This window comes from Spermophilus citellus, assembly GCF_964194105.1.
Source record: "Spermophilus citellus genome assembly, chromosome: 1".
Taxonomy (NCBI): domain Eukaryota; kingdom Metazoa; phylum Chordata; class Mammalia; order Rodentia; family Sciuridae; genus Spermophilus; species Spermophilus citellus.
In genome coordinates, this window is record NC_138182.1 from 171940987 (window position 1) to 171966858 (window position 25872).

The window sequence follows — 25872 nt, forward strand, 5'->3', positions numbered from 1 at the left end:
AAAGTAGCTGGTAATTGTGACAAAAGTTAGGACACATTCATGCATAGTATGTATGATTCATGTATGATAGAATCTATTTTAAGACATCAGCTAGATTTTTGTTCATCCTAGATCAGCTTCAAGGCAAATAATCTTACTAAATAATTTATTAATTCAAAAAGCAGCTAAGCAAGACCACCAACCACATATATAGCTTTTAACATTCTAACTAAAAATGAAATTCAGATTTTTAAATTTATATGTAACAACAAATCTCCACCCCAAATCAAGGTTTGTTTGTTTAAAAAATAACAACAAATGACCACTATTGACACTTGAAATCATTTATTCAAGGCATTTTATATAATATTGCAATCATAGTATAGGCATATAATAAAAGAATATGAGAATGCAAAGAAGAATATAAAGCCAGTGTCTGGGCATTTAAAATAAAAGCTCTTCAAAAAGGTACAAAAGTTTTGCAGATAGAATTCCTGAAAAATTTGGGAGAAATTAAAATTTTATTAACATTATAATACCAAATGACACTCACTTAGTTCCCAGCAAACAGTTTTATATTAATTGTTTATAACCCGTGAGCTAAGACTTAAAGCATTTTACATTCAAGTTGAAATAAGTCAGCACCATTTTAGCTTGAAGGATAAATGAAATGCTGTTTTCAAAAATGACCCAGTACTTTGGGTGGCTGGGAATGAAATCTAAGTTGCGGGTTGCATGTATTTGATTGTGAATATTAATTTTAAAAATAAAAGATATAGAAAAGGGTACTTTTATCAATATTCTTGTTAGTATCAAAAAAGTTATTTTTAAAAGGAAACATATCCTGACCAGGAAATAAATATTTTCATGTTGTCTCTTAAACATTAATTCTCAAGTTCCAGGAAAATTTTAGTGAACTGCTAATATCAAATATTGGGAATATTTATAAATGTGATTGTCCTATGAGATTCCAAAGAGCAAAATAAATGTTATTACAAATAATGCCTAGTGAATAATTAGATAGAAATTGTAAATAAAATTATAGTATAAAAATATAAAGATTTTCTGGAAATAGGCAAGTTGAATATTCATATATGTTATGGCACTGTTGGGAGACTGACTCTTCACCTCAAAGGCCAAGACATCTTTAAGACAGATGTGGTCTGAATAATTATGAGAGCACTTAATAATATACGTCAGATAGTAGACTCACTAAATTATTTTCCATTTTTCACAGGCTTTATTTTTGTAAAATCTAGTCTCTTCTCAGTACTCAACATTCTTTATATCATTTCTACTTCCTTTCTGTAAAAAATTTAGAGTTTAATAATAGATTGATAATTGTTACCAGCTAGTCATTATCTGTGAGTACTGATGGTTATTCAGAGACAAGACCCCATGAGGTTAAAAAATATTGTGTGTTAAATCAAAACTTATCATTTATATGTAAGTGTTGAGGGATGATGGAAAGGGGAGAAATGTTCACATAAGGAATAAGCAAGAATCTTTAGCTTCTTAATTGAAATACATTTTTTTGCAGAATCAACCAAAGAGTACATGCCATATTTAAAAGGTGAACATTTCAGGAATTCAAAACATATTTTAATTATTAGAAATATATACATTCCTGTACTCATTAACTGTTAACTTATTTTTTAAAACATGGTCATGAAAAATAATAGTGCCTAAAATTGAAATGTTATAGACATGTACTGTAGGTTGTTAAAAAATGAAATAAAGTGAACCTAATGGATAATGACATTTTTCATATTTATTGAGGTTAGGGACAGTATTATTTTATGTATCAATGTCTTACTTGTGAGTATCTAGCTTATTAAGTCCTCAAAAGGCAATGGATGGAGAGACAGATAAAGGGTCTCACTGAAATAATTGTAAATGTGATTTCTCTTATACATCCAAAGGTCATGATATTGGCTAATTTATAATACAGGGGTAATAATCTTAATGAAACAATAGATGTTAAATCTATAGATGCCAGTCTGGCTCAGTATTAACACTGACAGTAGTTTTTTGTTATTTAATAAAGCAAGTATATTAAAATATCTCTATTAGAAAAGATTACAGTTGGAAAGGATCATTCTACCATCTTAAGACTAAAAAGCAATTTAAGGAAAAAAGAGGTACATCACAGAACCTATCTCATAGCTCAAATACTACCTCAATGAAAATTCTGTCTGTATTTGCTTTGTGTGCTCTGACAAACAAGGACAATGCATACCACTGTATCTGTCCCTTGATGACTGTCCACCTCTCATCCCTTTTACCATGCTGTATACCCAGTGAGCGCAGAATGATTATTCGTAATTGGTGTTGACTTTACAACTCTATGACATATATGACAGGATGCCAATTCACTTTTAAAACTCTACCTAACATATTCTAGTACTGGAAATATCTTACTTGAGATTTTAACACTAGTTAATATAGGAAAAATTTCTGCTAAAGCACCATTAACTTAAAAGTCTAACTTGATTTCTTCCTGCACTTTTTGAATTTAAGAAAAAGACAGATTTTCCAAATTCTGTTGTTGCACACAGTTTCACAGTTTAAAATAAAAATCACAGCTGTCTCATTATGGAGCATTCCTTGGTTTTGCAGAAAGTACTTTCTTTTCCCTTATCATATAATGCTATGCGCCTTGTTAATCTGGACTATATTTAAGACACACAAAAACATGTATGACCAATTCTGAATAACCTAGCATGATTTTCCCATAGTGCACACATACTATATCATCTGTTCTGGATAATTTAAAGATACTTAGCATTACTCTTTTTAATAGCTAAAAATTTAAGATATACAGAAAAGTTGAAAATCCTAACATGTTTTTCATCATTCTTTTTTTTTTTAATATTTGAGAGACAGTGTGGTTTTTGAGACTTTTTGTATGATTTTCATATCAGCAAGGAAATTGTAATTTGGCTTACACTTCAATATGCTTAAATGTATATCATGTCTGGATGTATCCTAGCTATCATCAGAATGACTTACGAGTTACACAGATGTGCTATGTAGATCAGTCCTCAGAATGGTAATTTTAAGAATGCCACTTAAAATGTCTCTGCCTATAGAAAAAGTAAGAGTGGAGGGGAGCATCAACAAATAACAGACAGGAATCGGGCAGCTCAATTACCTAATTCATTCCAAAACAAAAGTTGACTCAAATCAGAATGAACTTGTGCCCTTGACAGAAAGAAAGTTACCTACTAATTTAAAAACTGTAAACATAATTTTTATATAGGGATGTAACTATCTGGATACATATATTGCCATTCCTCTGCTATATAATATTTCTTGACACCAATAGTAATGTGTTTGTTCCTTCCTCAGCACCAAATGTGTCCATATCTGTTTAAACAGTAGGATCATCATTTCTAAATTAATCTACACTAAAACACCTACAAGCGTATTACCATTATGTTTCACTCAAGTTCCAGCACTTTAGAGGATAATCAGTTCAAAGCAATTTTGGCTCATTCTTCAAAATATTATTTTCCCTTCTGTATCAGAATTTCAAAAGGAACATAAGACATTTGTATTTCTTTGAAAGAGCCAATTGTGCAACTATGGAACTGAAACATTGTGTTAATTCACAAGTACTGTGAAGAAGTATTTTAAAACTTTCTAAATAATTCCGACTTAAATGTTCAAAATCCAGTTATTTGCTTTGTTGTAAAATAGTCCAAACAAAAATTCCTTTTTTGTTTTCTGTTCTCTTTTTTTTCAAAATATGTAGACCCTACTGAAGCTAATCTATTTTTTCCCACTTCAGAACACCAGGCACTGATTTATCCATTGGGAGTTGAGCTTGCTTTCTAATACCTAGATTAAGAAAACAAAATAGGAGAAGTTATGAACTGGGTACAATATCATGAATGAGTACAATAGATACATTTAAAGTCAACTTTAAAAAAATCTATGTAGCCATGTCCCTCCACATGAGCAAAAATTATTTTGTGAAATTACCATTAATACATTATTTTAACAATTATTTGATAAAAGCATTTATGTCAAGAGCAGAGAGCCTACAGTCTGGACATCTAACATCAAAGATATAAACCCTGAAACAATCAAAAGTGAAGCAGAACTCATGAGACTCATACCCTAACCAGGCGAATTTGTTCCATGGAACGAGAGTGGCACTCCACCAAGAAGCAGTCTCTCACCATATTGCATTCATCCTTATCCACATGGCTTTGGATGTTGAATGATGCATTAACAGGCAGAGACTGGCTAAGTACAGTCGATCAGCTATTCTTTTATTCAAATGGTTATCATACATCACCATTTAAAGAGGTAAAAATGCACTTAAACCCAAACCATAAACTATCAATTTCCAAACAGTAAGTCTTGTGAGAAAAGAACTTAATCATTAGTATATTAGAACCAAAAGTTGTCTGGAGTCACCAGGTCCATACATTTTGTTTTTAATGAGAAAATGAGGTGGGGGGTGGCACTTTTGTGGCACATACTTACTGGCTGCTTTTTACGTCAAACAGAATGCCCTCAAGAATGTGCTTGGCATAAATAACAACCAGTGAACTGACAGTGATATGTAATTAAATTTTAAAAAATAGTACAATAATGCCAGCATGGGAATCCCACACACAAAGCCACCAGGCTGACCACATGGCTTTAGGCAAATTCTCCCTTTTGCTCAAAAAGTTCAAAAATTCCCCCATGGCCTCCAGAAAATAAAGTTCAAACTTCTTGCTCTCAGTGTTCCCTTTGATCTCGTCCCAAGTGATGTTTTTATCCTTTTTACCCAACTCTTAACTCCATGACACTTATGCTCAACCAAACTAGAAGACTTGCTTTTTGTAAATATGCCCTTCATCATCCTCTCGCCATGTAGCTGCCCGTAACAGGGCCTCCTCCCAAATGCTCTTTCTTTTTTTTTAATTGGTTGTTCACAACATTACATAGCTCTTGACATATCATATTTCATACATTAAATTCAAGTGGGTTATGAGCTCCCATTTTTACCCCATATACAGATTGCAGAATCACATCGGTTACACATCCACATTTTTACATAATGCCCTATTAGTAACTGTTGTATTCTGCTACCTTTCCTATCCCCTACTATCCCCCCTCCTCTCCCCTCCCATCTTCTCTCTCTACCCCATCTACTCAAATTCATTTCTCTCCTTGTTTATTTTCCCATTCCCCTCACAACGTCTTATATGTAATTTTGTATAACAATGAGGGTCTCCTTCCACTTCCATGCAATTTCCCTTTTCTCTCCCTTTCCCTCCCACCTCATGTCTTTGTTTAATGTTAATCATTTCCTCCTGCTCTTCCTCCCTGCTCTGTTCTTAGTTGCTCTCATTATATCAAAGAAGACATTTGGCATTTGTTTTTTAGGGATTGGCTAGCTTCACTTAGCATAATCTGCTCTAGTGCCATCCATTTCCCTGCAAATTCCATGATTTTGTCATTTTTTAGTGCTGAGTAATACTCCATTGTGTATAAATGCCACTTTTTTATCCATTCATCTATTGAAGGGCATCTACGTTGGTTCCACAGTCTAGCTATTGTGAATTGTGCTGCTATGAACATCGATGTGGCAGTATCCCTGTAGTATGCTCTTTTAAGGTCTTCAGGGAATAATCCGAGAAGGGGAATAGCTAGGTCAAATGGTGGTTCCATTCCCAGCTTTCCCAGGAATCTCCATACTGCTTTCCAAATTGGCTGCACCAATTTGCAGTCCCACCAGCAATGTACAAGAGTACCCTTTTCCCCACATCCTCACCAACACTTGTTGTTGTTTGACTTCAGAATGGCTGCCAATCTTACTGGAGTGAGATGGTATCTTAGGATGGTTTTGATTTGCATTTCTCTGACTGCTAGAGATGGTGAGCATTTTTTCATGTACTTGTTGATTGATTGTATGACCTCCTCTGAGAAGTGTCTGTTCAGGTTCTTGGCCCATTTGTTGATTGGGTTATTTGTTATCTTATTGTTTAATTTTTTGAGTTCTTTGTGTACTCTGGATATCAGGGCTCTATCTGAAGTGTGAGCAGTAAAAATTTGTTCCCATGATGTAGGCTCCCTATTTACCTCTCTTATTGTTTCTCTTGCTGAGAGAAAACTTTTCAGTTTAAGTAAGTCCCATTTGTTGATTCTAGTTATTAATTCTTGTGCTATGGGTGTCCTATTAAGGAATTTGGAGCCCAACCCCACAATATGTAGATCGGAGCCAACTTTTTCTTCTATCAGACGCAGAGTCTCTGATTTGATATCAAGCTCTTTGATCCATTTTGAGTTAACTTTTGTGCATGGCGAGAGGAGGGGATTCAGTTTCATTTTGTTGCATATGGATTTCCAGTTTTCCCAACACCATTTGTTGAAGATGCTATCCTTCCTCCATTGCATGCTTTTAGCCCCTTTATCAAATATAAGATAGTTGTAACTTTGTGGATTAGTCTCTGTGTCCTCTATTCTGTACCATTTGTCCACCTGCCTGTTTTGGTACCAGTACCATGCTGTTTTTGTTACTATTGCTCTGTAGTATAGTTTGAAATCTGGTATCGCTATACCACCTGATTCACACTTCCTGCTTAGAATTGCTTTTGCTATTCTGGGTCTTTTGTTTTTCCATATGAATTTCATGATTGCTTTATCTATTTCTACAAGAAATGCCATTGGGATTTTGATTGGCATTGCATTAAACCTATAGAGAACTTTTGGTAATATCGCCATTTTGATGATGTTAGTTCTGCCTATCCATGAACAGGGTATATTTTTCCATCTTCTGAGATCTTCTTCTACTTCTCTCTTTAGGGTTCTGTAGTTTTCATTGTATAAATCTTTCACCTCTTTTGTTAGTTTGATTCCCAAGTATTTTATTTTTCCTTATCTCCCCTGAGTGCAGTCTTCAGGCTTCAAGGCCCAATTTGAATACAGACCTAAAGCCACTACTGAATCTCAGCCCAAAGAAATCTCCCCTTCCTCTGAACTCTGATCTCTAGCAAAGGAGGCCTGAGATGAAAGTCAAAATATAGAAGAGGCAACATCATTCTCCTGAAGGGGACAGATTTTTCTCAAGTCAAAAAGGCTATATTTTCCTGATTTCCCACTCATACAGTAAGTATGAACTTATATTTTACTATGAGTCACTAACCATGGGTTATTTCAAGTCTTCATATTTTCCTCTGATCAATATTACTTATTAAAATTCTACCTCAACTACCTTCTCTTGCATTTTAGTTGTAGTCAGAGATCATTGGTGAATTAAAAATAACTAAGCAGGTGGCCACAGGAGGAATCCCTCTTATAGAGTCACAATATTGCTGGAGCAGTATAACAGTTTCCATTTGTTTCAGATATCTGAAAATACTAAATGGATTCTACTGATTTAAAGTAAAGACACATCCTATGTAGCAAGAGTCACCTCTTGGGACCTACACTTACTGGAAGGCCCGTAATATAATGAGTCACCAAACTTATTGTAGTATAAGTCCTTCCAGTCTCAGTGCATGTTAATTTACCTTCATGGGACTTTTTGTTTTGTCTCTCTATTACATTTTTGGCTGGCGGGGGAGGTGTGTGTGTACTGGGGATTGAAGGCAGAGGGAGGCACTCAACCACTAAGCCACATCCCCATTCCTTTTTTTTTTTTTTTTTCCTGGTATTTAGAGACAGGGTCTCACTGAGTTGCTTAGTGCCTTGCTATTGCTGAGTCTGGCTTTGAACTCATGATCCTCCTGCCTCAGCCTCCCAAGCTGCTGGGATTACAGGCGTGCACCACCGCACCTGGCTCTATTACATTTTTGTGTGTATTTCTCTCACTCACTCTATTTAATACTAAAGTCCTTGAGAGATAGGGTTATTTGATTTGTTTGTTAATTATGTATTGAGTGGGAGGCTGCAAGGTGACAGGCCTGTCCCAGGCAACAGGTAGGTATACAGTGCAAGACAGGCAGTTAGAACCTGGTCTTCATGGACTGGGGCAAAAGACAAACATTAACAAAGAGATTCATAAGTAATATACTGGAATCTCTGTAATATGTCTACAGGGAAACAGTATAGGGGCTTGGAGTTATATTTATTTATCTCTGCATTACTCTCTAATATCTACTTTGGGACCTTAACAAACACACACAGTACAATAGTGAAAGAACAAGTAAGTAAGTAAATGGAGAATGAGTAAATAACTTAAGGAATGATAAAAATTAAAAGGAATTAACTAATCCACCAATTTCACCTTAAATCATTTGGGGTTAAATTACACTGAATCTATGGGAATTTTGGTTATTCTATAACAAACTGCACACACAATAGGCCATAGAACCAGCATGTTCAGAAGAATATATTTGATTTTTTTTCAGTACCACTCCTTTGCTGTCATGGGCCTCATCTATCTCTAATGATGTGGTGATACTTGCAAAGCTCATGCTTACTCCTTTATGTGAATAAAGTGGCTCTTCCAGGGTGTATGCAACCCCAAATAATATTGCATTGCTCTGTGGATAGACCAAGGGCTAGTTTAGGCTCCACTTTCCTCCTGGCCAGGAGCCCAGGTGTAGGGCAAAATTGGCACAACCAGACTTACATGGGCCTGGAAAAGCCCCCAAACTACAGGTTCACGTGCAGCAAACCCCTGTCCCAGCTTCCATATGAAATCATGCTATCCATTTCTGCATGACTCAAAGATACCAGTACCACTCCATCAAAGCAAAGCAGGTGCATGTTCAGTACCACCCTATGGGTCTTCCAATTATTGGAAGTATAAGGTAAAGGTGCATATACAGTTATGATCTATTACCCAGCAACAGTGGAACAGGCAGTATAATAGCTCGGGACAGGACAGACTGGCAAGCAGGCAATCCTGTCCAACTATGTCATTATTTTCATCAAAATATCTCCTACTTAACATTTATAGATAGGATTCCTTCTACGCCTTCATTCAGAAAAGGGTTTCAGGACCAAGAATTTCCTCTCCTTTTGTGTATATCCCTTTAATACCTGTGGTTCTAAAAATAAACCTATGAAATCTGGGTTTCCACAGATCTGGTCTCTTCATCTGTTCATCTGGTCTCTTCATCACTGTCTTGTACCCAAAGACAGTGATTTTCAAAATGTACTTTGAAGAACTCTAGGACTTTCTTCAAAGCACCTTCACTGAGTATGAAGGGCCAGGAAACTCAATTGAGCTCCTATGATCTCACCTGCACTGCATTTTGAATACTTTAACATACTGAACCACACAAGTTTTCTGGGTAAACACTTTGTTCTATGTATATGTCTTATTTTGAAAACTGAGCTTTAGGTTGACTAAAACCATAGTATGTCCTCACTTTTCTATGCACACACACACACGCACACACACACACACACACACACACACAATCAGTTCAAATTATGTGATAGCACTGTTTCTATGTAACAATTTTGATCTTTGGTTTCTTTACAGTGAAAGCTATAGTAGTTGAAACAGGCACATGTTGTTGTATAATACCTGGCCAAAAAAAATAAAAATAAAACTTTTTCGTAAAGAAAATTACTTAATTAGGCAAACAGGACTTACGGTGAAATTGTACAGCCTGAGGCATAAGCATGATGTCCTGTGTAGCGAATGTCACAGCGCACAACATTGTTGGTATAGTCTGATTCAGGCACCAGGTAGCTGGGGTTGACACTGACCTAGGCAACACAAACAGGGTCTGTGCTAAAGATTTCATCATCATTATGTACTCATTTTCCCTTCTATTTCTGTAGAGCTACTATGTGGGAATCATTAGCAAGTGATTTAGCTAACACAAGCTGGGAAGGGAGTTTAAGATAAGCAAGTGGTTAAACTCTACAGACATTATGGAAGGAAAACAGTATAACTTCCTATGATGTTCTTTAAAATAAGAATATTTTCATATGTCTATATTACTTAGAAATTGTCTGTCTCCAAAAACATGATTTATCATCATCTGATTCTACAGAATGGTGCCTATTAATTTCAATTAAAAATTACAAATTTGCCAAGGCCTCTACCTTTAGAATGTAGTTTCCAGGTTGTACATCTGTAATGTCAATCCACTGGCAGTCAATGTCTGCAGCATAGGTATCATAACAGCCAGGACTCAACCCCTAAAACAAACAAAACAGAACACCTAAAATGATGGTGAATGGTCAGATTGCGCTAAAGTATACGCTGTTGTTTGTAAATTAAATTTTCAGTTAGTATTTATAAAGTGCTTGATATAAAACTATAGTATATATTACCCAGCTTCATAGCACCTCTGGTTGAAAGACACAGTACTAAAATAAGTAGAAATATACCTTCCTTCTTAAAATTGTCACTACTTACCAGTGATAAATACAATCTTAAGTGATAAAATAGTCCTCCACCAAAATTCTGGAATATTACCAGAGCAGGAATAAAGGTCACTTGGCAATTAACTCAAATGTCTTATTAATGAAACCCTCTCCCATTTTCCCCTCTTAGAAATGACCTTCTTATATTCAGAGTACCCTTGATATTTTTGTAATGGATAGTTTTTGCAATGTTATCCATTTCTCTGGATTACGATCATACTACGTAAGAATATATCTAATTAGAGGTTGTAAGTTCCCTAAGGGTAGAGTCTATGTTGCATCTTTGATTAGCTAACATTTATTATTATTATGTGCCAGAAACTATTTTAAACATGCTGCATATGTAAATTAAATTCTCATAACTATATGAAGAAGGTGCTAGTATTTTCTCTAAATTATAACTCGTAAATGATTGAGCTTGTTTAAGTAAACAGGATCCAGAGTGCCTGACATTAACTACCATACTATACCCTATTTCACATAATCACTAAAATATTTTGTTGAATGAATGGACATACACCTAAACTAGCAAATGCCACACATTCCACTTGCTGAGATATTCAGGTCAAAAATAAATAAGTGTCTTGGATGGCCCAGGATAAAAAGAAACAAAAATTGGAATCCGGGGAATATATTATTTCTATTAGCTCTTCACAAGAAATTTTAATTCTTGTATTTTTATTTTAATGTGCTACAATCATATTAACTCAATACTGCCACTTGATTTCAGCACGCAAAATTGCTTTGATGCTTAAAATAACTTTAGTAATCAAACAGATAGCAAAATCACCTTAGTGTGCTTCACTAACTGGTTTGGCTGTAGCTAGATTTGGGAAGAGTGTGGTGAGAACTGTGCTGTCATATAGCTCGTGATAGCACAGACAGGTCAAACTCAAAAGTACCTGAACTGCAGCAGGGAAAACCACATTCCACAGTTATTGTCCGGAGTCCTACCTTGGTCCATATTTCATCTATGTTGAGTAGTAAATGTCATCTATGTGGAGTAGTAAATACATAATGAAGAATTATTTTTTTTGGTGTGATAATGCACATAATTCTGATTCTGGTACATCATACGTGTGTTAGCTGCTGCTATTGTTGTTATTACTACTACTACTACATTCATGACATTATAAAGGATTCATTGGATTAGATAGCTATTGAAGACAAATTTTAATAATTCTCCTTTATTTGTTTTTATTTATTTTTCTTAGTTTTAGATGGGCCCGATATCTTTATTATTTAAATTTTTTCAATGAGAATTGAACCCAGTTCCTCACACGTGTGAAGTAAGTGCTCTACCACTGAGCTACAATCCCAGCCCTTAATATTAGTCATTTAAATGAACAAAACTGCTTTGAAAACAATGGAATTAGCCAGGTGTGTGGTAGACATGTAATCTCTGTAGACCTGTAATCTCTGCTACTCAGGAAGCTGAGGTGGGAGGATCTCTTGAGCTCAGGAGTTCCAGACTAGCCTGAGCAACATAGTGAGATCACATCTCAAAAATAATACAACCAGAGATAGGAAAAATTGTGCTGTACACATGTAACAAAATCTGTCATGCATTCTGCTGTCATTTATTTTTTTTAAAAAAATCAATAAAAATAATAAATGAATAAACAAATATAAATGCTGGAATTGGCACTCTAGGATTAGCTAGCAGAATTTAAGCATGAGCTCTGGTTTTTTGAATTGGCAAACATAAAACTGGAAATGAGACTATTAAGCATATAGGCATTTCATGTATTCAAAGGCAAAATTTTAAAACAGATTAAATATGAATCCTAGCCCTGGCTATCTAAATTAGTTATTTGGTTTTTGCAAAGCACAACTTTTTACTACATTAGGGTAAAGAGATTAGGTGACTATTTTTAATTTTGTATATATTTACTATATAAACTTGGAGTCTAAGAACATGAATTAGTAAGAGTATAAATATATAGAAGCTATACATAGTTTTACGCTTGAACACATTTCAGAAGGTTTATAATAAAACTAATCTAAGCCAACATTTGAGGTTTGTGAGAATGTTTTTTCCTTTAAATGAAGTTCATGGGCAAGAGACACTGATCTACTGAAAAAAAAAAACAAATACATAAATCATTCATAATGCCAGAGCTGGTGCACAATTGTTGAGTAATACATATACAGAGGATGATTGACAAGAAAGCTACCAAATAAAATGAAGTGGGTCACTCCAAGGAATGGAAGCACTAGGAATGCTATAAATACCTACAATACCAGATTCAAATACTTCATCTGAGAGTGAACTGTCCAAACTGTTTATTTTTCTAAAAGGGAGAATAAACTCCAGGTCCACTGCACACCAGATGCTATGAGACTTCATAAATGAATGGAAATGAAATCTATATAAACACATGCAGAGTATGTGGGTAGGTTACATCTCCTTTTGCTTGAAGAATAAGTACTATCCCCCAACCCACACACATATGTCTAATTTAACCTTCTTTCCTTCCAATTGCTATGATGGTCTAAACTCAGAGAAAGAAGTAATGGTAACATTTAGGTCACCAGAAAGCTTCCTGCCGCAGACCTGAAATTTGCTTCCCAAGTTGCCAGCTGCTGATCCTTTTGTGTCCTGGATTATGCATTTAATGCTCCTTGCCAAGATTTGGGCTGCAGTAAAATTATAATGTCCTTTTACAAATTAGGGTTTCATATGGAAATACTGGCATGGCTTTTAACTGACACACATTTTCCAATTATAAGACATACAAACTGCTTAGTTCAGCACTATTTTTAAAAAATCATCCAAAGAACATCTGACATCAATTATACTGTAGGATTAAATATATGTGTGTGGAGGAAAAAATGTGTCCTTCTGTTCTTACTTGCATTATTAAAAGAGAGAGTGTTTAAAGTGCTTTCTAAGAAACTTATTTCCTCTCCTTTTGCTAGCCTCAATCACTATTCTATTTTAAGCATAAAAGTTGGAAAAAAAGAATGGCTTTTCAGGGAGCAGAGGTATATTTTTTTAAAGTCATTTATAATCAATTAAAGACTACAGAATGTGTGCAGATGCTATGAACCATTCAGACATTTGCAGAAAGTAAACTTCGGCTTCTCATTGTGGAACATATTATTGTGGATACATATTGACCTCCTGTGACAATGAGAAGGGGTCACATGCAAAGTTGGAAACACTTTAAAAGTAACATGCATCACTTACCTTTTCTCATATTATTTTTCATCTTGACAAAATGAACTCAGAATGAAGTCATTTATAAAAGGAGGTGGAAAGAAAGAAAACAGTATGCTACTTTTGTCTCTAAAACCTGTGGGTTCTGATTTCAGGGTGCCAGCTTACCTGTGTGTGTGCTGTACATGCAAAGCGTCTGTGGTAGCCATAGTCACAGGATGTGTCCTCAAGACAGAAACTTGCTTTGTGACCTTCAGCCACTCTCCTCTGTGTGTTGGCATCAAGCAGATCATAGTGGCTGAATTCGTCCATGCTGTGGTAATGTCTAGTGTCCCACAAAACAAAGAGACAGTGGTCAGTTACATACGGACAAAGCCAAGAGGACAGTAATTTGTTGGCTCACAAATTTGGATTCACATCGTAATGGGGTCAAGTTTATCTTCTTTAAGAGAGATTCATGCTAGATTCCTCCATTTTCCTTGGACAGACATCTATCAAAATTATTAGCTTTTAACATTGCTACTAGGATAGCAGACTTAGTTTGGGTATTTTTAGCTTTTTATTTACACCCTGCTTTATCTTTGAATATTAAATATAAAGAGACAATTATATGTCCTTAAATAAAAATAGACATTTTTTTGCCATTTTTTTCTCTAATATATTTCTGTTGGCTGCCAATGCTGATGCCTCATTCCAAAAAAGAAGCAGCACATGACTCTGGAAGGTTTTTGGAGATTTTTAAAAATAGAATTCTCACATATTTAAAATCATTATTAAAATGCAATAGGGAAATAATGGCATGTTTTACCCACCACTGTTATTTAAACTGCATAAGCTTTTACTTAGGAATGAAATATTTCTATTTTATCTGAAAAATTAGAAAGCTCCTATCTATTCTTCTCATTTTGTTAGCTAGAAGATGTTGAGCTATTCATATTTTCACATAAGGAAAAGACACTAAGAAGTGGCTCAAATTTCAGAAAGTTTAAGGCCAAACATCAGGATTTCCTGGCAGTTAAGAACACCTGGGTAAGTCACCAAGGCAGATGATGGCATTACCTTATGTGAAAATCCTTATATTTAGTATGGATCAGGGGCATTCACTCTGGGATTGATACAGCTCTTTTGAAAGATGGAAAAAATCACTTTCAGCTTATGGAGTATGTAATTTACATCTTCCTTTGAGAATGGTCTCTGATCCTTTTGATAAGTATGTGTGGTTTTAATAAATGTTATTTAATGCTAACTTGTAGATGATCTGGACTGTAATCAACATTTTTAGAAATCCTAACTATATTGGAGTAAATGTTATTGAAGTCAATTGCTATGCCTTCTCAAGTCTTGATAAAGCTGTGCTTGAAGTTTTAGTTCAAAAGATAATGGTTTCACTGGTTGAAGGATCTTAAAAACAGACTTATTTGATTGTGTCAAATTTTAGAAACAATTCTAAATACAAATCTTAACAAATTTCTCTTTTTGGATAAGACTTAAGACTTGTATTTGTCACATCAATAATCATTTGAAAAACGAAAGAGCAACTCAGAAGTCAGGAAGCCCATGTACTTACTGGTGACAACTGTGCCATTCCCAGGAATATCTTGGACGACTTGGTAAGAAATCAGATGTTCCTTGGTTTTTTACTCTTTGGGGAAATCTTAGCAGCACCCTGTGATCATAATCTCTTACATCTGCTCTGTAGGCTGAACTGTGATTTTGAAAAAAGAAACATTATTATATTCACAGACTTTTAACTTAAGACAAAACTTCTCCATCATATATTATATCCTTTCACCATCAGTTCCAAGAGGTTAGGGTGTTCAGTTTATTTTGTTTATTGCTGAATGCCAAGCTCCCAACAGTTCTGGGGTACTCAGAACTCAATGAATACTTCATGACTGAGTGAATGAAAGACAACAGTGAAAATTCAGAATTTAAAAGTGACAACATAATAAAACTTGCACTAAAAATCTATGTGTGAGAAACCAACTTTGTATCAAGTTTAAACATAAGAACAACTGAGGTGGAAATTATCCCAAATTAAAAATGATCTATAATTATTAGGAACTTTGAATTTAACAAAATATTTTCTTTTAAACAGATAACTAAGAAATAAAGTGAGAAAATGACTCTAAAAGAACACACATAACTTAGTTAAATAATTTTGCAACTTCACATCTTCAAAACAAGGAAACTACTGTAATATCATGAGGAAGACAATGGTGTGAGTGACATAAGACTTAGGAATAAAAATGAGGTTGAATTTCTTCTATTCCCTACCCTGACAATTGCAAAGGTACAATGTGGAAGAAATGTACAAGTGATCAGCACTGTGCTCCGACTAACATATTTCATGTGAGTGTATGTTCTAATACTATCCCTGACCTTATTTTACATGTTAACATATTTATGGAACCCATCAAAACATCTTTTGCTCCCTCTGCTGGTTCCTAGGTGCAAACTCAGAGAACCAATATCCTAATAGCTATTTTATTTTAGGACTAAAGGCAAAACAAAGCTGCTCATGGTCTTATTCTGGCTGAAGTAATATCAAAACAACTCAGTTAGACCTGAAACAAAAAGGGAAAACTTTGGGTTTACCAAAGTTTGGTGCCACAATGACAATTTTACCTCCAATATTCTAAGGGAATAGTAACAAGCCCTTCTTGTTACAATATGTTTTTCTACATTTCTGTACAGTTGGTTTATAAAAAGTTATTAGTTCTAAAGTTTAAGAATCTTAGAAAAAAAAATATGAGACTACCAGTCTCCAGGATAAGGATTAGGTCCACCACAATTTGTGACAAATCTATAGAAACTTTAAAACTTTTAATTCTTCATGCAGGTCAACATGCCAAGAAGGTCACGTATCGCTTTATCTATTCCTAGCCCTTGTCCCATTTCCTAGGTCTGGTCTGCCTGAACAGAAGTAATGAGAAGCAGGCACCAAGGTGGGGGAGCCGGGCCACCGAGATCCCAGCTGGTACCTGGCCAGACAGTTTTCTTCCGCAGCGCATCTCAGGTTGTACATAGCCATCTTCTGCACGTATGTGGATGCTTGGATGTAGTAAGGGTCGGGCACCAGGTCCGGGAGACCTAAATGACAGCAGGCAACAAGCACCTCGTTACTCTGGGTCCGGGTCCCTTCAGATCCCTTATCCTTAGCCCACCAGGACTGCAGGGTAGGGCTGGGGGAAGTCAAAGAATTTGCTACACCCCCCGCCCCTGCCCCCGGCTGAAAAGCAAAGCGAAAAATAAGCAGAAGGAGCCAGGCGACCAGATTCCAGAGCTGGCTCTGCAGGCTTGGGGGGAGGGGTCGAATCAGCAGGGACCGGGGCCCGCCGCGCCCAGACAGCCACGTAGAGGAGCCACATAGTTGGGGACCTGGTGCACTCTGGCTGCCCTGGGGATTGGGGGTGCTTACCGTACTGAAAATAACCGGTGCCGTATCCGGGTCGATACCTGCTCCCAGGCCGGGGCCTCTCATACGTATCATAGTAGTTGTAGTAAGGGTTGTCGTCAGAGTACTTGTAGGGGTTGTATGGGTCGTCGCCCACCATGCGGTCCACGTGGCTGGGCGGCCGCAGGTTACTGAGCTCCGGGAGCTGTTCTGGCTCCGTCCGGTTACTTGCGCGCGAGGCGCCAGCGTCGCGAGTCCCAGAAGATGAGTAGCCGGCTTGAAACCAGTGGCGGGCGTCGGGTCTGGGGCGACCTGTGGCGACCCCTGACGAGCTGGCAGGTCGCGCCCGTGCTGCGGCGGTGCGATTGTCCCGGAGCAGCAGGATCGGCGTGCGCGGCTGCGGTGCGGCGGCACCGTCTGTTCCAGCGGCGGCGGCGGCGCTGGGGCCCCGGCGGCGCTGCGGCTGGTACTGTGAGCCCAGACTCAGCAAGCTGAACACCTGCCCGTTGTTCTCCCATTGGATCCTCTGGCGCCAGGCTCCCGGAGCCGCCGGTGGCTCGCGCGGTGGTTGCTGCTGACCAGGGGCCTGCGGGGCGCAGCGCAGGAGCGGGCAGAGCTGCAGCGGCCCCAGGAGGAGCATGGTCCAGGCGAAGCGCATCTTCACCGGATTGTCTCCTCTACAGGAGATCTTGGCTCTCAGAAAAAGTTAAAACGGGACTCAAGTCACGCGAAGGAGGCAGAAATCTTTAAACAGGGAGGCGAACAGAGTGCCGTTATCTCAGTACCCACAAAGCAGTGCCAACGGTGGGCTGCAGACCCTTTAGACAGGCAGAGCAGCTCCTCGGACGTGGCACCGTCTTTCCCCTTTCCCAGTCCTTCTGGAAAGCGACGGGGAGCGGCGCGGCGGTCCCGGCGAGCGGGCAGTGTCTGGAGTGAAGGAAGGAGGAGAGATTTTAAACTTTCTGGCACGTTTGCAAAGTTACACAAGCCGTTCTGGCCCTGCTGCCCCTCCGCTATTTGTTCACGTAATGCGATTGGAAACGTGCAAGGCGGACAGCTCTTCGTCTCTGCCCCTCCCTCTTCTCCCTGTCCTGTCCTCCTCCCCCCCAGACACGTTGCACTGGGAGCGTTAAGGGGAAAGAACAAAACGGAACACACATCCTGAGACACGCTCGGCTTAATCTGGGGCGAACATGCAGGAATTTCAAAAGACTCAGACAGACGGAGGCAGCCAGGCCATGGGACGAAGCCAAAATATGCATGGAGAAAAATGCTATTAGGTCACCAGCCCTGGAGAGGCGGGAAGTCAGGAGGTGGGGAGGTGCTGGGGGCGAAAGTGTGTGTTGGGGAGGGGGGGCGGTTGTGACTAATGCACATCCATAAAGGAGTTAACCAGATAAATTTCCCAATGTACACTCACTCGATTTATGGGCAGAGCCCTCAGCAAATAAACCCCAGGATATCAAATTTTGTTTTTCTGAGGGTAGGTAATATGAGAAATGGGTTACAAATCTGTTTCCTACAGTGAATATTTTAATAACAAAAAGTCAAATTTTACAGAGAACAAAGCTTGCTAATGCTGAACCGCTGAATAAACCTCGTTTTGAAAATGCCGGCCTGGTACTTGAGTGAAATGAAAAATCATCCTTCATTTCCACCACAGACCAGGGAACTAGAGCAAGTCTGTCTAGGAGAGTACACAGAAGGCATTCTCAAATAAACATTTTTATCTGACTTTTTTCTTTGTCTTTCCTACATCTAATTAGACTTTTGATTTAAGAAGTTTAAATCACCACTGTTAAATATTGAAAGTCAATAACGTATACCATGGTGTTTGATTTATTTTCCAACCCTAACAAATGGTTTGTAAAAGAAACAACCCTGGAGTTCAGAGTTGGTAAAAAGAAGAGAGTGGGAGTGGCCACAAGGAGAATGGGAGGGCAGATTAAACTATGCTGACTGGAAAGAGATGCTTCATAGACTAGTTATTCACATACCATTCAATGTTGGGCAGTGCTGGAGTCATTTCAAAGAAAAAATGCTACTAAGTAGTTTGATTTAATACTACTACTTACTACCGGATTTTTATGACATTTTTATTGATCTCATCTCTGGGCTGTCTGCATATATTTGGATATTCACCTGTTTCTGTTGGTCTCTGTCTTTCCATAACAAATCACCATATTTTGGTAGTATGGTATACATCTGCTGATTTGACCTCTTCACATCCATTTTCCTTTTCTTTCTGTTAAAAACAACTGTTTGTTCTTTGGGAAACTTCCCCTCCCCAGTGGCATGGTGGGACTGTCTGAGCATTCATGATATTTCCCCCAATTCAAGCAAGAGTCTAGAAATCCTAGTTTGGCTAATAAAACCATCTTCCTAGAATTTAAATCTAAGTAGAGAGACACATGGTCAAAATTATTGCCCCTGTCATTATGAAAGAAAGTATATGTTAGGACTTGAATGTAAATCCCCCCTGAGCGGTACATTCCAAGACCTGATTCTTTAGCTTTTCTTTCAATTTTTCCAATGCATTACTTTGTGGCTTAACATAGAGTAAATTTCTGTTGTTTGCCACCTAAGAACTCTGACTGACACTGAGGGGGTTGTGGTTCTTTCAATTAATCAAATCACATGATTCTGAGTCCAGGATGATGGTTTGGCTCTTTTTGAGTCAAATTAGATTTGCTTTGCTCATGACCACACAGCATCCTTGGTCACAAAGGGATATTAGACGGAAGCTTGCCAATAGATTGGCAAATCTATTGCTTGTATGATGAAGATAAAAATTCAAATACAAATCATCTCATGTCAACAGTGAATTCTTTCTAAATAACAGTCAGTGACATCCCTAGCTGTCATTTTAGAGACTTGTGGCAGTGCTTAAAATTACTCACTTTCTCCAAACCCACTAAGGAAGATGGCATAAAAAAAGAAGAAACAGGTGTATACAATTTAGACAGACAGATGAAATTATAGGAGAGGCAGGAAGGGATAGAGTGTAATTATCTCTCAGCTGAAAAGGCTCAGCTTATTCTCCAGAAAAAAAGCCTGAAGCTGCTATTACTTGACCACAGACTCCTAGGGGAAGACCTCTGCTATGTAAATCATACCGTTAGAGTGGCAGGCAAAAGCAGTTCCTAGACAGGCACAGTGGCATATACCTGTAATCCCAGTGGCTTTGGAGGCTGAGGCAGGAGGATCACAAGTTCAAAGCTAGCCTTAGCAACTTAGTGATAGCTGTCTCAAAATAAAAAAAGAAAAAGGGCTGGGGAAGTGGCTTAGTGGTTAAGCACCCCTGGGTTCAATCCTTGGTATAAAAAAAGTTTCCTATTTTGTATGGCTGATTCTCTATTTCTTAGTTATCTGTAATATTCAAAGATTAACTTAAATCTTTTCGAATGAACTTTTACTAGTTTAAAAATCTCTGATTTTTATGAATATTCCAGGTATTTACACTATTTTCAACTCAGTCACTACAATGTTTGATTGTGATTTTTAATATTTAATCAAATAATTCCTTTAGTTGGACTTTAAAAACATCAGGTACACTGTTTTTGTGAGTTAAAGCCTTCATGCTACAATTTTAATTTTTTTACATATTGTCCAGCAGTAAAATTCTATATACATTTATTTTGGTTACAAGCATTTCTTTGGACACATTTACCCTTAATTGTGGTATACCTTAGTGATGATTTCCACACATAAACACTAAAAATTGATAACTGAATGAGGTTGACCTTTTTTTTTCATATTAGCTTCAACAGACTTAAAAGAGTTTTATCAGAATATAAGTAACTGATTAGAACAGTAGTGGTGAACACTACTCATTTTCTTTTAAAAACAGATACACATATACACATATCTCAGGGGAGATGACACATAACTCATTGTCACATACTCTAATGAAAAGCTTAGTTCATTTTCTCTCTCTTTCATTTCCTCTAAACTCTCTCTGGATTACCACTCAGCCAGCTGAAAAACAAACATGTGGCCACCACATTGGGGACAACAGAAAGTGTCTGCAAGCCCTGAGGGAAATAATCTAGCCACATCATGCTTTTTGTTCAATGGCAAAACTATTATTTACAAAATTAGAGAAACTATAGTTTCTTCACACTCAACACTGAAATAAGTAATAATAATAATACCTGTAATATTAGTGATGATGTTAACTTGTAGAAACATAAAAGTTACCTTTAGCATGTTAGTTTTGGTAAAATACACAGCTGATGCAACTTTTGGCCATGGGACTTGCTCTTTTTCAAAATTTAAAAATTGTTATTATTTATTTTTGTTGGTATACTATAGTTATACATAAAATTGGGGTTCATTTTGACATAATTATATAAAAATTAAGTACAATTTGCTCCAATTCAGTCCCCAGTGCTTTCCCTTTCCTTCCCCTCCTCTCTCCCCCTATTACTTTCCCTCTATTTTATGGGTTTTTCTTCTATTATAGTTTTTAAAATTAGTGCAATATAGATATACATAAAGGTTATATTCACTATAGCATATTAATTTTGTGGACAATTTTGCAGTGCGTATCGGAAAATGAGAGATGGAATAATTCTGATTCCCTTTTTTGAGGTTCTAGCTCATCAATATCCATGCTTAAACTGCAACACCTCTACTAACCAAGAAATAAAAGTTGTCAGAAGGTTGTATTCCTAGAATTTGCAAATTAATTTACGTTTGTGGGATAGTTCATATATATGGAAAATAGAATTATGCAGAAAGCCCAAACTGTAAAGCAGAGCCTCTGAATTACCAAAACCAGAATAGTAATGCCATAGTCAAAAGGACTAGGGTTCAAGCAGAACTCTTTTGTTTGAGGCTCAGAAAACTCATACAAATCTTGTTTCTCAGTGAAGACTTGTGTGTGCTTTGGTGCCACCATGTAATTTAAATAAAATAAAGGAAGTGGAAAGTTAGAGATTTTTAAGGTGAAAATGATTGAGAAAGAGATAGGTAAAGCATCTTACACATGAGAATCAATTGAGAATTTATAAGGACACTGTGCACACTCTTAAAAGTACTTAGGAGAGTAATAGGAATAAAGAACCAGCAATTTTTTTCACTTGAGTAGAATGGAGGAGAAGCAATATTCAAAGTCATTAGCATATTTGTAATCCTTCCATCCTCTCTTCCCCTTCTGCCACACATTGCTTCCAGTTATTCACTCAAATATAAAAAGGAGACAGTTGGCACACATTTGTCTATGTATGTCAAGCCTGAACTGAAAAGATTATCTGTAAACAAAGTGCATAGAATTATTTCTGAAGAATTTCAGAAATAATCAATTTTAAATATAACAGTTTGGATTACCCAATCCTACCGAAACACCCATAGAATAGAAAAATGGAATTTAACTCCAAAGAATGAAAAAGTATTTCATTCTGATGTCTTTAATGAATATTCATATGTAATTAAGTAAAGAATTTTAGTCACTTTAGAAAAATGGAAAAATGAGAAGACATGATACTAAACAGGTGAATGGGTCTTGGAAATGCATTTTTTTTTGTATCAAGGTAATTTGGTTATATTGACTATAAAAATAAGGGGCTAGCCAGTTGGCAAAACTACCTATAAGTGAAGACCAAGTTATTTGAGCTGATGGAAAGTCCCATGATAAAAAGGCTGCTCTTCTTCATCCTATGTGGTATACTAGAATAATTTCTGTTACTAATCAATAGGAGAACGTGTACTGCTGTTTTGATTTAAATATGAGGTGTCCACCAAAAGCTCATGTGTGGGACAATGCAAGAATACTCAGAGGTGAAATGATTAGATTATGAGAGCTATAACCTAACTAGTGGATTAATCCACTGATGTGGGTTACTCAGGTGATAACTGTAGGCAGGTAGGGTATGGCCAGAGGAAGTAGATCACTAGGGGTACATCTTTAGAATTTATATTTCATCCCTGGTGAGCAGAGCTCTCTCTCTGTTTCCTGGTTGCCATGTCCTGAGATGCTTCCTTCTGCCACACCCTTCTGCTGCAGTCTGGCTGGGCACAATTCACGAGTCACTTATCAAGCAGGAATGAACTTTATTTTTAGAATGCACATGCTGCACCACAGGAGCTCTTCAGGTATTCCCTCAGAGCCCAACTGCCACAACCGGCTTCCAGTGAGCCTCTCAACCTTCCCCCCTTCCTGCTCTTGAGGCTGATTGGCTGGGTCGTGTGGGCAGAGCCAAAAGTGTCCCCCAAAGAGCACCTCCGTGGCCTGAAAGGGCGGGGAAACAGCCCAATGAGTGTCACCACAGAGGAGCCAATCAGCTGGAAGTTTACTGGGGCCGCTTAGGCTGTGGCTCTCAACATCTCCCCCTCTCTGTTTAATTAAACAACAAGCATGTGGCTTAGGGACCTTGCGGGACTGTGCCTGTCTTAGGTTGTCCAATACTACATATGGTTCTTACCCATCATCGGATGAGCTGACCTCAAGGCTTCAGCCTCCTGTCTTAGGTTGGTACCATTGCAATTGGATCTTACCTGTCATTGACTACTGGTCCAGCATACAGCCACACCTGTGGATAGGCCTTTGTACCAGTGGGGGGGTGAGGTTCTTTACCTCACCTTTGTTGGCCCCGAAATTTTAGCTGAACGACCATCACAAGCAGAAGGGAAGAGGATACACCAAGCCAATTGACGGCTCCTTTTGGAAAAATTATACCACCGATGACAAGTCGCTGCACCAACAGATAGTTCACAATGCATACAAGTGATACATAGTCGAGGCAAGTTCTGCAAGCAGTTCAGTGATAGCTATTGCAGAAGCTGTAGTAGTTTGGTTTTATCTTTGTCTTCACCGGCACTGGGATGAACATAGGAATTCTGGCAATAATGGCTAAAGAAAAAATTATGTAACATTCCAACAGGCACTAAAAGAAAGCAATTTTCTGAACAATTTACATTATCCTGAACAGAATTATTAAATATAATGAAAAGGAAAGGTGAAAGTAAACAAACAGATCTGTTAACCTCCTTTTTAAAAACAATCCTCAACAGCTGTTTACCCAATTTAAATTAAACCATTTAAATCACGTGAATAAGAAAAAAAAATAATTGAATCCATTTTTTCATGAGTGCTCATCATATATGATATATGGACATATGCACATGCAAACATACAACACAAAACACAAGTGTGCACACATAATATAATACATACAACACATAACCTAATAGTAAAGGCCTTGTAACTTTTTACAGGTGAAATCTCCATTGCAATGTTTAAAAACTCCATAGTCAAAAAATAGAATTGATCAGCAAAACATTAACCTAGGTCTGTATGAGCTCAAAAAACAAAATAGAACTTCATGGTGTGGGAAAGGGCAATAATAGAATAGATATTGAAAAAAGCATCCTGGTTTCATTAGCCTCCAGGTGTGGGAGAACCACTGTTGAAGATGTAAGGATAGCCAAACTGGAGTTCTGGATATCAGCTGATATGGATTTGAGCCAAATCATCTTCTTTTTGGTCTGTAGAAATTGCTTTAGTTAGTCTCTCTGGAATCCAAATCGGCTGCTGTTCTCCCTGTGGAAACACACAAACAGAACCCCGACTCCAGACAATCACTGGGTTAGGACCTTTACATTGTCCTGTTAGAATATCCTTCCAAAGTACCTTGGGCTTATGTACATTTTTTGGACACATATGCCTTTCTGCAGCACTAAGCCCCGATGAATCCAAATTTTAAAAGTTTAGAGTAAAAAGGGTTATTTTAAGTTTATCTTTGGGGAATATATACCCCTTCCTAATTCCCTCTTTTTGCTTTAATAAGTACATTTTAATAGTTTGATGAGCTCTTTCAACTATGCCTTGTCCCTGTGGATTGTATGGGATTCCTGTTATATGAGTAATGCCAAATGATGAGCAAAATTGTTTAAAAGAGGTAGAAGTACAACCAGGGGCATTATATGTTTATAACTGTTTTGGAATGCCCACAGTGCCAAAATTTTGTAAGCAATGAGCTATAATATCTTTAGTTTTTTCTCCGGCATGAAGGGAGGGAGCCCATCAAAAATCTGGAAGATGTATCAACTGTAACATGCAAATATTTTAATTTTCCAAATTCTTGCAAGTGTGTGACATCCATCTGCCAAATATGGTTAGGTATCAGTCCTCTAGGATTGACTCCAAGATTAACTTGTGGTAAAAAGGTCACACAATTTTCATCCCTGGTGAGCAGAGCTCTCTCTCTGCTTCCTGGTTGCCATGTCCTGAGATGCTTCCTTCTGCCACACCCTTCCATTATTACGCTCTGCCTCACCTCAGTTCCAGAGCTATGGAATCAGTTGACCAAAAATCAAACGACTGAAACCATGAGCCAAAATAAACTTTTAAGTTTCTCATGTCAGGTCTTTTGTGATGCAAAGCTGACTAAAACAAATATCAAGTCCACATCTTAGCAAATTTGTTTGGTGCTCTTTGGCTCTTCATGCATTCAACTTCACTGTCCCAGTACCCTAAAAGTTACTTAATTTAACATAAGCAAGGCATGATCCTCTGAGCTAGTAGGAGATATGTTAAGAGAGCAAGTAGGCTTAACTTGGGCATCTCTTTCACCTGCCAGTCACATGCATGGATTGCAATCTCGCCAGTAGAGAGTCATCCCTCTGCTTGAATGTCATCTGATGTGTGTTAGCTTGTCTCCAGGCCTAGGAAGAACAAGATGATAAATGACTACCAAGTAATGGGAATTGAGTGGAGTTTAATATCTCCCCCATTTTCTCGTATAAAATGATAGATCTCAGAATATCAGAACTTGTTTCTAATTATGCTTAACATCAACTTTGAAAATCATAATTCTTTCTCTTATGATTATTATGCCACTCATTTTCTATCTTACTTCTTGATTACATTGCACCTAGAACAAAGAATGAAAGATTTTTTTAACAATAGCTCTTAAAGATATGAATCTTTTTTTCTTTTCTTGCTTTCTCTCCCTCTATCTGCCTGCCTTCCTATTTTTCTTCTTCCTTTCATGCT

The 25872-nt window shown here is 37.4% G+C and overlaps 1 protein-coding gene across 2 annotated transcripts; it reads right to left on the reverse strand.

Moving 5' to 3' along the window:
• Positions 1–313: 313 nt before the first annotated feature.
• On the reverse strand, positions 314–17963 carry LOX (lysyl oxidase; the record flags this gene model as incomplete). Of its 2 annotated transcripts, XM_081304362.1 has the most annotated exons (7): positions 16899–17963; positions 16462–16570; positions 15045–15182; positions 13646–13802; positions 9991–10086; positions 9533–9648; positions 314–3822 (listed from the first exon to the last, which is right to left on the reverse strand). In XM_081304362.1, the coding sequence occupies exons 1-7, from the start codon at positions 17530–17532 to the stop codon at positions 3816–3818; spliced, it is 1257 nt and encodes a 418-aa protein (XP_081160488.1). In that variant the 5' UTR covers positions 17533–17963. The 2 variants fall into 2 exon arrangements, with proteins under 2 accessions (XP_081160488.1, XP_081160489.1); XM_081304363.1 differs by lacking the exon at positions 314–3822 and having other exon boundaries at positions 9529–9648.
• Between the last annotated feature and the right edge of the window lie 7909 nt (positions 17964–25872).